Source organism: Psittacula echo, assembly GCF_963264785.1.
Source record: "Psittacula echo genome assembly, chromosome: 28".
Classification (NCBI taxonomy): domain Eukaryota; kingdom Metazoa; phylum Chordata; class Aves; order Psittaciformes; family Psittacidae; genus Psittacula; species Psittacula echo.
This window is the reverse complement of record NC_137763.1, coordinates 1250666-1261849: the sequence shown is the minus strand read 5'-3', so window position 1 is coordinate 1261849 and position 11184 is coordinate 1250666. Positions and strand designations below refer to the sequence as shown.

General features: G+C 68.0%; 3 protein-coding genes across 5 annotated transcripts; 1 reads left to right on the top strand and 2 right to left on the bottom strand.

The window, feature by feature from the left end:
* Positions 1-402: 402 nt before the first annotated feature.
* NOP10 (NOP10 ribonucleoprotein) lies at positions 403-855 on the bottom strand. Its single transcript, XM_080635968.1, has 2 exons — positions 677-855; positions 403-590 (listed from the first exon to the last, which is right to left on the bottom strand). Exons 1-2 carry the CDS (start codon positions 728-730, stop codon positions 450-452), a joined length of 195 nt encoding a protein of 64 aa, XP_080492094.1. The 5' UTR covers positions 731-855; the 3' UTR covers positions 403-449.
* A 110-nt stretch (positions 856-965) lies between these two features.
* On the top strand, positions 966-3597 carry PQBP1 (polyglutamine binding protein 1). Of its 2 annotated transcripts, none has more exons than XM_080635961.1 (7): positions 966-1084; positions 1259-1334; positions 1584-1695; positions 2058-2167; positions 2284-2388; positions 2804-2864; positions 3294-3597. In XM_080635961.1, the coding sequence occupies exons 2-7, from the start codon at positions 1268-1270 to the stop codon at positions 3442-3444; spliced, it is 606 nt and encodes a 201-aa protein (XP_080492087.1). In that variant the 5' UTR covers positions 966-1084; positions 1259-1267; the 3' UTR covers positions 3445-3597. The 2 variants fall into 2 exon arrangements, with proteins under 2 accessions (XP_080492087.1, XP_080492086.1); XM_080635960.1 differs by having other exon boundaries at positions 2281-2388; positions 3294-3596.
* Positions 3598-6506: 2909 nt separating this feature from the next.
* MUS81 (MUS81 structure-specific endonuclease subunit) lies at positions 6507-10970 on the bottom strand. 2 transcript variants are annotated; one of them, XM_080635924.1, is made up of 15 exons: positions 10757-10970; positions 10554-10677; positions 10360-10427; positions 10176-10247; positions 10014-10085; positions 9835-9905; positions 9655-9747; positions 9445-9525; positions 8992-9092; positions 8603-8703; positions 7947-8063; positions 7743-7838; positions 7050-7153; positions 6852-6935; positions 6507-6631 (listed from the first exon to the last, which is right to left on the bottom strand). In XM_080635924.1, the coding sequence occupies exons 1-15, from the start codon at positions 10886-10888 to the stop codon at positions 6565-6567; spliced, it is 1383 nt and encodes a 460-aa protein (XP_080492050.1). In that variant the 5' UTR covers positions 10889-10970; the 3' UTR covers positions 6507-6564. The 2 variants fall into 2 exon arrangements, 1 of the variants encoding a protein (XP_080492050.1); XR_013958589.1 differs by lacking the exons at positions 6507-6631; positions 7050-7153 and having other exon boundaries at positions 6895-6935; positions 7423-7838.
* Between the last annotated feature and the right edge of the window lie 214 nt (positions 10971-11184).

Below are 11184 nucleotides of genomic sequence, written 5' to 3'. Positions count from 1 at the left end.
GGCAGATCCCCGCCTCCCCCCTTTAGGGACCAATCCTCCTCGCTTCGCCCCCCACCCCCACCCCATTTTGGGTCTAAAACCCCCCATTTTGGGTCCATCCTCCCGCCCTTTGCCCGACATTTGAAGGCGGGAACGATCGTTACCTGACGGGTGAGGGGACGGGGGGGGGGGAATGGAGGGAGGGGTGGGCGCGCGCCCTCCGCCACCGACGCGTGACGTGCCGAGGCCACGCCCCCCCTCTGCCGCAGGGGCGTGGCCAAAGGGAGGCGGTGCCGGGGTTGAATCTGAGCGCTGATTGGCTGGAGGCGCTGGGGGCGTGGCTACGTGAAGGCGGTGTGGAGCGGTCCTACTGCCCCCCGCCGCGTTTTCCCCCCCCCCCCCCCTTCAAGACGCGGAGCCGAATGTGTCCCATGGGGTTTATTCCGCGATCGCCGGGGCCGGCCCCTCCGTTAAAGGAGAGGCCGCGCCTGCTGGGTGGGCAGGACTCCGAACCGCCGCTTCAACGCCAGGCGGTGCCGGGAGAACTTGTCGTCGGGGGAGAACCGAGCCGGGTGGGCCGAGCGGGTGGGCTGCCCCGCCGGGGACACCTTCTGCGGGAAGGAAGGAAGGAAGGGAAGGGGTGAGGCCGAGCCGTGCCGGGACCCCCGGAACCTCCCCGGTCTCCCCTCCCCGGTACCTTCAGTGTGTAAACGCGCTCCCCGCGCTCATCGGTGTAGCACTGCAGAAACATGGCGCCACTGCCGCCGCCGCGCAGAGCACGATAGAAAAGGGGGGGGGCTCGCGGGGCACCACGGGAAGGGGAGCGGGGAGTGATGGGAAATGTAGTCCAGGAAATGACAAAATGCGGAAGTGGCTCTTGTGATCGCCAAGATGGCGGCGCCCATGGGTACACACCACAGTCACCATGGCCGCCGCGTGTTCTCTCCCATTGCTGCCTCGCCCCTTCCCTCCACCACGTGACCACGTTCTCATTGGTATTAGGATGAACGGGTGCATTCCTATTGGCCTCCGCGGCATCCTGCTCCCTGATTGGCCGCGGTGGTTCACGTGAGGAGCTGCGGTGAGGAGCGCAGCGGCGCCGCAGGTACGGTTCGGGGGGGAGGGGGTGGCCCCGGGTTACCGGAGCAAAGGGGGCGGGGCTACCGGGGGACCGGAGGACTTCCGGGACAACCGGAGGAGCTCCTGGGACGGTTCCGTGTCTCCCGGTGGGTTTCCGGTGCTCCCGGTGCCGCCGCTGACCACTCGCCCCCCCCCGCAGGCCGAGGCGATGCCGCTGCCCGTGGCGCTGCAGTCCCGCCTGGCCAAGCGGGGACTGCTCAAGCACGTGGAGCCCGGTAAGAACCAATGCGGGGAGGGGGGGAACCCCTCCGGTACCTGGGAGGGGGCGTGGCCAGGCCGGCGGGAGGCGGAGCTTGAGTGGTCTAGGGCGCGGCTATGACCATCTGAGGGTTCCGCGGTGGGCGTGGCCATGTCCCGGGGGCGGGGTCGTAGCCATAGAAGGGTTGCACTGGTGGGCGGGGCTATGACCATAGAAGGGTTGCCGCGGTGGGCGGGACCATGTCCCAAGCTCCGCCCCCCCGCAGAGCCGGAGGAGGAGATCATCGCCGAGGACTACGACGACGCGCACGTGGATTACGAGGCCTCGCGGCTGGAGGGGCTGCCCCCTCCTTGGTACAAGGTCATCGACCCGACCTGGTGAGACCCCCCCTCCCGTGGGGCCATAGGGGCCATAGGGACTCTCTCCAGAGGCTGTAGGGCCCTTGTCAGGGGCTACAGGGAGCCTCTCCAGGGGTTATAGGGGCCATAGGGACTGTCTCCAAGGGCTGTAGGGGCCACAGGGACTCTCTCCATGGGTTATAGAGGCCATAGGGACCTTCTCCAGGGGACATAGGAGCCATAGGTACCATCTCCAGGAGCTTTAAGGGCTATAAGGACCTTCTCCCAGGGCTATAGGGACCTTTTCCAGGGGCTGTAGGGCCCATAGGGACCCTCTCCAGGGGCTATAGGGCCCTTCCCATGGGCTATAAGGGCCTGCTTTAGGCTCCTGCTACCCACAGTGGGCTGCCCTACTACTGGAACGTGGAGACCGACCTCGTGTCCTGGTTGTCCCCAAACGACCCCAACTCCGTCATCACCAAAGCTGCCAAGAGGCTCAAAGGGGCCCAGGGTGAGTCAATGGGGGAGGGGGACCCCCCAAAACCTCCAGGTTAGGGGGAGCAGGGAAGTTTTTGGGGGTGCCCCCCCCGCCTTCAATCCTGGTTCCTCCCATTTTGGCTCCAGTAGAGGCTGAGGAACCCCCCGAAAGGGGCTACGAGAAGGAGGAGCCCCCCCGGGAACGGCGCTTCCACCGGCGCGAGGAGCTGGCGCCGTACCCCAAGAGCAAGAAAGGTGCGTTTGGGGGTACCCCCCCATCTGGGGGGTCCCCATCACTTGGGGGCTCCCCATTCATTTGGGAGGTTCCCCTCATTTTGCGGGAGTCCCCATTCACTTTGGGGGCTTCCCTTTCATTTGGAGGGGTTGCACTCACTGGGGGGGGTCCTCTCACTTTGGGGAGTCCCCCTCATTTGGGGGGGTCCCCATTCCCCTTGGGGTGTCCCCATCACTTTGGGGGTTTTCCCTTCACTTGGGGCTCCCCCTTGACTTGGGGGTGTCCCCCTCTCCTTTGGGAGTTCCCCCTTCATTTGGGGGATCCCCCTTTCACCTGGGGATGTCCCCAACACTTTGGGGGCTCCTCCCTTCATTTGGGGGTTGCTGCCCCCCAACTTTGCCCCACTCTGACCCCTATTTCCCCCTCCCACCAAAGGCAGCCGCAAGGACGAAGAACTGGACCCCATGGACCCCAGTGCCTACTCGGATGCCCCCAGGTACGTCCTGGCACCGTGGAATGGGGTTGGGAGGGACCTGAAAGCTCCTCCGGTTCCAACCCCCTGGACCAGGTTGCTCCAAGCAACACTGCCAGGGATGGGGCATCCCAAACCTCCTCCATTCAACCCATTCCAGTGTCCCCATGGGGATGAAATTCCTTCGATCCAACCTAAATGTCCCCTGTTCCATGTGCCGTGGCTCCAGTTCTTGATGGAGAGCCCCTCTCCAGCATCCTTGTAGCCCCCTTCAGACACTGGAAGCTGCTCCAAGGTCTCCACGCAGCTTCTCTTCTCCGGCCTTCCCTCTGGATCCCATTCCCACCCTTTGGATCCCATCCCAACCACACTCAGTTCCTTTAGGGCTGCGTTTATGTTACTGGGGGGGGGCCCCTTTGTGATCCTTACCCCCCCCTTCTCCTTGCCCCCCAGGGGGACGTGGTCCACGGGGCTCCCCAAGAGGAACGAAGCCAAGACCGGGGCGGACACCACGGCCGCGGGGCCCCTGTTCCAGCAGCGCCCGTACCCAAGCCCTGGGGCCGTGCTGCGGGCCAATGCTGAGGCCTCCCGGAGCAAGGACTGACCCCACCCCCCTGGGACCCCAAAATCCACCTCTGGGACCCCAAAACCACCTCTGGGACCCCAAAAACAACCTTTGTGACCCGAAAACCACCTCTGGGACCCCCCAAACCCACCCCGGACCCCCCCAAATCACTGCCCTCAGTGGAATAAAGGTGCTGAAGACTCAAGGGGTGTGGAATAGGAAGCGGGGGGGGGGGGTTATTGGTGCACAAGGGTCCTGCTTGGGGATGGGGGGGGGCATGAAGCTGCACGGCCTCTATGGGTCCAGCTGGGGGGGGGGCAGGACAGAGGGGGGGTCCCAACGCCTCCCATTATAACCCAGTGGCTGCAGAGCCCCCCCCCCCCCCCCCCCCGTACCCACTGATCCCACCCGCACCGCGCCCCCCCCCGGGGGACTCTGACGTCATCGCGGCTGTGACTCACCCCAGCCCCACCCCCCCCCGCCCCACATCTGGATTCGTTCAACAGCTGGGGGGGGGTGGGGGGAAAAAACCACCCCCCCCTCCCCCCCCCGCCAATGGAGCCGGGTCTGGGGGTTCAGCACCCGCTGTTTATTGCCCCTCCCCCACCCGGGGGGGGGGAAGGGGGGGAGGGGCGGCAATCCCAGTTTGGGGGGGTCTCTCCCAGTTTGCCCCCCCCCCATCACCCTCAGGCCCGGGGGGGTGCCCGGGGGAGCCCCCTCAGCCCCCCCAGTGCTCCCAGTAGCACCAGTGCGGCTCCCAGTGCTACCGGTAGAGCCAGCAGCAGCCCCCCCCCGAGGGACCCGCGCCTGGGGGGGGCCCTGGCGCTGGGGGGGGGAGCTGAGGGGGTAACTGGGGCAAGAGGGGGGGGCTTGGAGGGTTGGGGGGCAGGTGGGGGGGTAGTGAGGGGTGAATGGGGTTTAGGGGGGGTTTTGGGGGGGGCCTTGAGCCTGGGGAGGGAAACTGGGGGGGTAACTGGGGTATCTGGGGGGGTATTTGGAGTATCTGGGGGGGCAACTGAGGGGGTAACCGGGGGGGTGTTTGGGGGGGCAACTGAGGGGGTAACTGGGGGGTCAACTGAGGGGGTAACTGAGAGGGTAACTGGGGTATCTGGGATAACGGGGGGGGAATCTGGGGGGGGCGCAACTGGGGGCAACTGGAATGTAGGGGGGGCAAGTGGAGGGTCCTGAGAGGTGGGGGGAGCACTTGGGAGGTCTCCAGGCCTGGGGGGGGCACCGGGGGGTTCCTGCGGGATGGAAGGGGCGGTTTGGGGGTCCCTATAGGGCACTGGGGGGGAGCTGGCTCCATGGGGGTCCCTGGGGTCAGTGGGGGGGTCCCCAAGGCTATAGGGGTCCCTGAGATCAGGTTGGGGATCCCAGGGGTCTGTGTGGGGATCTGGGGCTATTTGGGGGTCCCCAACCTCATAGGGGTCTTGGGGCCTATAGGGGTCCCTATGGGAGTCCCCATAGGGGTGCCAGGGTCTGGTTTGGGGGTCCCTTCCCCTTCGGAGGCTCCCGGGTTCAGGGTCTTCATCCCCGTAGGGCTCCAAGAGGGGGGTGGAGGGGCCCCAGGGCCCCCCGTCAGGGTCCTCATCCCCGTAGGGGTCCATATAGGGGTCCCCATAGATATCGGGGTCCCAGGGCTCAGTCTCAGGGTCCCAGGGCTCAGGCTCCTCACCCCTATAGGGGAGGGCCGGGCCTGTGTAGGGGCCCCCATAGGACTCAGGGTCCCAGGGCTGTTCCTCGGGGTCCTCCAGGGCCGTGTAGGGGTCCCCATAGGAGTCGGGGTCCTCATCCCCATATGGGGGGGCAGAGCCGGGGTGGGGGGCACCGTACGTGGCCGGGGCCTGCGGTGAGCGGAGCAGGTCCTCGAGCAAGCCCCGGTGCCCGCCCGGTGCCAGGTCCCCGTGGTGCTGATCCCGGTGCCAGGATGCTCCCGAATCCTCACTGCTGCCTTGGTGCGAGCCCCGGTGCCTGCCCGGTGCCAGGTCCCCGTGTGCCTCCCTGTGCACACCCCGGTGCCGCGGTGTCGGCTCCTGGTCCCTGCCTTGGTGCGAGTCCTCCTCCAAGCCCTGGTACCTGCTTGGTGCCAGGTCCCCGTGGTGCCAACCCCGGTGCCAGGATGCTCCCGAATCCTCATCGCTGCCTTGGGGCGAATCCTCCTCCAAGCCCCGGTGCCCGCCCGGTGCCAGGTCCCCGTGTTCCTCCCGGTGCCAGGATGCTCCCGAATCCTCATCGCTGCCTTGGGGCGAATCCTCCTCCAAGCCCCGGTACCTGCTTGGTGCCAGGTCCCCGTGGTGCAAACCCCGGCTCCAAGGCACCCCCGAATCCTCATCACCGCCTTGGTGCAAGCCCCGGTGCCTGCCCGCTCGCAGCTCCTCGTGCTTCCAAGACGCTCCCGAGTCCCCATCGCTTCCCCGGTGCCGCCATCCCCGCGGTCTCTTCCTCTGCCTCCGGCCCTGCGTGGCTCCGTGGGGCGGGCGGCGGCGGCGGCAGGCGGCCCCGTCGGGCTGCAGCACGTACCCGGGGTGGCAGTGGCAGGCGAAGCCGCCCTCGTGGTTCAGGCACATGTGGTGGCACACGGCGGCCGTGCGGCACTCGTCCCTGTCCCCGCAGGCCCCCGACGCCCCCGGCACCGGCCCGAACCCCAGGGGACAAGGAGGGGACAACGGGGACACCCCCGCCGTCACCCCCGCCGCCACCAGCGCCACCAGCGCCAGCATCGCTCCGGCCGCGTTGTGCGGAGCCCGGCCCTCGGCGTCCCCACCCCGGCCAAGGGCGGTGCTGGAGCCGGGACAACCCCTCCCAGTGCTCCCAGTGCTCCAGGGCCGGATGGGAACACCCTGACCCCCCCCCCCATGACTTGTGGGGCCACCCCCCAAGTGCTGGGGCTGAGATTTGGGGGGAGCTGGTTGGGATTTGGGGGTTTGGAGGGGGAGGAAGCAGTTGGGGGGTCCCTAGAGGGGTGATGCCCCATAGAGGGGGTGCTGCCCCCCAAGTGGGTGCTTCCCCCCCCCCCCCCCGAGCACCACATCACTGCAGCACCCATCACCTGTGTCCCCCCCCCCCCGTCCATGATGAACACAGGCCCCACCTGCAATAAGGGCTGTATTTGGGGGGGTGACAAAGGGGTGATGGGGGGGGGACAGGAAGGTGCCACCCTCAGGGCAGTGGTCCTGGGGTGCTGTAGAGCTGAGCCAGGGACCTGCTGAGGGATGGGCCCAGGTTCCTGTGGGATGAGGGGAGAGAGGGGTGAGGAGTCGGGAATGGGGGGAGTATCCCAAGGGATGGGGGGGGGACACGCAGGGATGAGTGGGGGGCACCAAGGGATAGGGGGCACTATGGGATGGGGGGGCACTAAAGGATGAGGAAACTACCCAGGGATGGGGGGGCAGCAAGGGATAGGGGGGGCACCATGGGGGGGGTACCCAAGGATGGGGGGGTCTCACCTCTGCAGGGGTCCACATGGGACGGTGCTGAGCAGGGCCTCGCGCTGCTGGGGCTCAGGGCAGGCGCTGTAGGCGGCCATGAGGCTGTGAGGGGGATAAGGGGGGGGGGGATGACGGGGGGGCCTGGTTTGAGGTCCGAGCCCCACACCTGGGGTTTCCCAGCCCCACACTTGGGGGTCATCCCCCCCCCCCCGTTACCTGGCAGGGGTGGGGAAGCGGCGCAGGATGGCGGCCGCCCTCCCCCCGCTGACCCCCCCGAGCTGCAGCAGTTGCCGGGCGAAGACGTCCCCCACGGTCTGTGGCTGGGGGGGGGGACCCCAACATAACCCCCCCTGAGCACCCCAACCCCCCCCCATGCCCCTCTGCCCCACACGTCCCCATCCCCCCACAGGGACATCCTCGGGACCACCCCTCTTGGGGACCACCTTCACCGCCCCCCCCGACCCCCTCTGCGCCCCCCCAGACCCCATTATCCCCTCCCCAGCCCCTCCAGGGCCCCCCCCGAGTTCCTCTCCCCCCCCACCCCCCCCAATCCACCCTCCCCCCCCCCCAGGTCCCCTTTGTCCCCAACCTGGTTCTTGCCCCCGGCCGCGCGCAGGCACTGGAAGGGCAGGAGGGCGCAGGGGGCCCCCGGGGGCTCGGGGGGGCCCCGTCCGGTCATGTCCCCCCCCCACGCCCGCAGCACCCGGCCCTGGGGGGGGGGAACACAAGGGGGGGGAGTCGGAGGGGGGGCAGGAACCCCAGAACCCTCCCTTGTGTCCCCTCTGTGACCCCCCTGTTCCCACGGCCCCCCAGTGTCCCCTCCATGACCCCAAGCATCCCCTTCACGTCCCCATAACCTCCATGTTCCCCTATGACTCCTTGTCCCCCCCATGTCCCCCCCATGCCCACCCCATAGCGCTGCTGCAGCTGCTCCCCCAGCACCCGCAGGTACGTGGCCGATTCCTGGGGCCCCCCCGTGCGCTTCACGAAGAAACCGTCCACAACCTGTAGGGAACGGGGGTGCTGAGGACGCCCCCCTCCGGTACCCCCAGTCTGGGGGGGAGGAGCACCCATGGGTGCTGGGGGGGGTCCTATGGGTGCTCTGGGGGGTACCTGGGTGCTGACGGCCGCCTGGCGCAGGGTGGGGAGGGGCAGGCTCAGGGTCTCACCCTTGTCCGGCTCCTCCAGCAGGTAAATGGGCTGGCGCAGGCCACAGCGGCCCAGGCGGAACTGGGGGGAGCCCAGTTACACCCAGTGCCCACCAGTAACCCCAGGAACCCCCATTGACCCCCAATAGCCCCAATAGCCCCCAGTGTCATCAGGAATCCCCATTGCCCTCAATGACCCCAACAACCCCCATTGCCCTCCAATGGTTCCAGTAACCCCCAGTACCACCCAATAACCCCCACAGCCTCACAATCACCCCAATAGCCCCCATTGCCCCCAGGAACCCTCATTGCCCCCCAATGACCCCAATAGCCCGCAGTGTCACCAAGAACCCCCATTGCTGCCCCGTGATCCTCAGGTCCATCAGGACCCCCCATTGCTCCCCAGTCACCCCAATAAACCACGGTGCTACCCAGTGCAGCCCAGTAACCCCCATCACTCTCCAATGGTCCCAGTAACCGCCAGTGCCACCCAGTAACCCCAGTACCACTTAGCAACCCCATTACCTTCCAATGAACCCAGTAACCCCCAGTGCCCCCCAATAAACCCCAGCGCCCCCACATCCCTCCCACTTCCCCTTCCCCCCGGTGCCCCCCCCGCACCTTCTGCTCCCGGTACCTCCCATCGCTGAGGCTGCTCCCCAGGTCCGAGGCCGATTTCCGCTCCACCACCACGTCCAGCACCAGCTCCCGGGGAGGGCGCCCTGGGGGCGGGGCCAGCGCATGGTCACGCCCCCCCGGCCCCGCCCACAGCGAAACGGCAGCGGAGGCAAGGGGCGGGGCCAGCGACTGACCACACCCACAGCCTGCACTAGGGCGTAACCAGACACTGACCCCGCCCACAGCTCAATGTAGGCGGAGGCATCACCTCGGCCCCGCCCACACCCCAGCTGGAGTGGGCGGAGTCAGAGCCGGGCTCCACCCCCACCGCCCCGCCTATTGGCTCCATTCCTCCCTTGGCCCCGCCCACACCCCCTCGAGGCTACGCCCACCTGTGGGCGGGGCCCTCTCCCGGGCCACCCAGAGGAAGTCTCCCACGTGGAGTCTCCGCAGGCTCAGGGGGACGCGGCCCCGCAGCAGCGACGGCACCGGCCTGGCCACGCCCCCCCCTCACGTCACCGGGGGCGTGGCCACGTCACCAGGGGGCGGGGCCACCCCATGGAGGGTGAGGGGGGAGACACCAGGGGGACATTGGGGGTACAAGGGTAGGACACAGGGGAAGGCTCATGAGAACCCTATGGGGACAAGGGGAAGGGCAGGGGACACCCCATGGGGGACAAGGGCTCCATAAGGGGCGTTCATTGGGACCTGTGGGGCAGAAGAACCCCCCCAGGATGGGGTTGGAACAGGCCTGTGCCAACCCTGGGATGGGGACAAGGGACACGGTATTCCCTGGGGGGGGTGGGGGGGACCCCATGGTGCGGGGATGGGGGGGACTCACGCACCCGTTGGCCTCGGTGACATCAGCGCAGAGAATGATGTCAAATTCACCAGGTTTCAGCTCAAAGTCGACATCAGGGCCAGGCCTGGGGGGGACCAAGGAGTCCAAAGGCTCCAAAGGGGACCCAAACCCTGGAACCCCGCAGGAAAGAGCCAGGAATCCGGGGGTGTCCCCCCCCCACATACCCCCCTCAATGGGCACCCAGGTGACTTACAGTGGGAGATGCTCCTCGGCTGGGGGCGGGGCTTCTGAGGCAGCAGCAGCCAATCGCTGGGCCAGAATGTGACCACGTGGGGTCAGTGAGTACCTGGGGAGGGGGGGACGAAGGGGGTGACTAGGGGGGAGTTGGAGGGGGATCGAAGGGGTCCGGGTGGGGGGGGGTTTCCGGCCATACCAGGGGGGGCGGCCGCTGCGCTGCAGCAGGTCCCGTCGCAGGAGGGTGCCCAGAGCCCCCTTGGGTGCTGCCTGGGGAGGGCGCAGGAAGGGGCCCCATTATCCACGTGTCCCCCTTCAGGGGGGTCCCATGGGACCCTCCTGCTCCCGTTCACTCTGGTCCCTACTGAGGGCACTCACCAGGGTCAGGGGCCGGTCACAGAGGGGCTGGGCCTGGCGCAGAAGCTCCGCCTCTGGGAGGGGCTCCGAGCTCTGGGGGCAGGGGGGCTTTGGGTGAGACCACGGAGGGGGATGGGGGAGGACACCCCAAGGTCCCCAGGCCCTTGCACCCCCCCCCTTTACCTTATACAGCGTCAGCAGCAGCGCTCGGGCCCCCGAGCGGGGGAGGGGCCGGTACTCACGGGGGGGGCAACGCTGGGGGGGTGGGGGAGAGGTGATGGGGGGGGGCTCCAGCTGCCCCAAACCACCCAACCCCCCCCCCCCCCCCAAGGAGTCCGGGTGGGGGAGAGGTGATGATGTCACTCACCGTGGGTGGAGCCAAGGGGCTCTCCAGGCTCCTCCTCTCTGCGGGAGGGCTGGGGGCGTGGCCTTGCTCTGGTAGGAGGTGTCAATATGTAAAACAGATGCAAATGAGCACATGGTTCAGCACCTATTGCCGCTACATCCGTCCTGGCCCCGCCCACTCGTAGCTCCGCCCACCACCTTTAAGGCCCCGCCCACCTGCGCGGTGCTGGCGCAGGCGCAGATCGAGCCGGCGGCAGAGGGCGGGGCCGAAGTTCTTCAAGATGGCGGCCTCCTGCCCCGAGCGGAGCCGCAGCGGGTACCGGGCGAGGGAGCGCAGCGCCTGCGGGGACACGCGGCTGGAACCGGGAGCAGCGGCGGACCCGCACCCTCCCACGGTCCCCGTGTCCCCGCACACGCACCCGCTCGTAGACGCCTTTTGCCCTCGTCCCGCTGGCCTCATCCCGCCACTCCCGGAGCCAGCGGGTGAAGAGCGGGTTGGGGGAAGCACGGGGCCGGCGGCGGCGGCGGGGGGCAGCGGCGGCCTCCGCCATGGCGGCGGCGTTCACCGGCAGCTCCCGCCCCTGACACGGAAGTGCTGTTCACCCCCCCCGCGGCGGGGCCGCTCTGGCCCATCCGCACGTTCAGCTTGTCTGCTCTGGAGGACGCGGGCCTCTCTAGCCGGCCTGGAGGACCAACTCTTCTGCTCTGGAGGACTCGGGGGGACTGCCCCCACAAACAGCCCCTGGGGGGCTGATACCTCCACATTAGCCCCCCCCTCCCGAGGGGTTCACACCCCCCCAACTTACCCTCATGTTATTCCTTTTCCCTCTGGACTCCCCCATCTCCC

Bases quoted from the DNA above. Each gene is read 5' to 3' on its own strand.
- NOP10 (XM_080635968.1), bottom strand. From the start codon at position 730: ATGTTTCTGCAGTGCTACACCGATGAGCGCGGGGAGCGCGTTTACACA. The intron at 591-676 runs GTACCGGGGAGG...TCCTTCCCGCAG, and splicing joins AGCGCGTTTACACACTGAAG to AAGGTGTCCCCGGCGGGGCA.
- PQBP1 (XM_080635960.1), top strand. From the start codon at position 1,268: ATGCCGCTGCCCGTGGCGCTGCAGTCCCGCCTGGCCAAGCGGGGACTG. The intron at 2,168-2,280 runs GTGAGTCAATGG...TTTTGGCTCCAG, and splicing joins GAGGCTCAAAGGGGCCCAGG to TAGAGGCTGAGGAACCCCCC. The intron at 2,865-3,293 runs GTACGTCCTGGC...CTTGCCCCCCAG, and splicing joins GCCTACTCGGATGCCCCCAG to GGGGACGTGGTCCACGGGGC.
- MUS81 (XM_080635924.1), bottom strand. From the start codon at position 10,888: ATGGCGGAGGCCGCCGCTGCCCCCCGCCGCCGCCGCCGGCCCCGTGCT. The intron at 9,748-9,834 runs GTATGGCCGGAA...CCCCCTCCCCAG, and splicing joins CGCAGCGGCCGCCCCCCCTG to GTACTCACTGACCCCACGTG. The intron at 9,526-9,654 runs GTAAGTCACCTG...GGTCCCCCCCAG, and splicing joins GCCGAGGAGCATCTCCCACT to GCCTGGCCCTGATGTCGACT.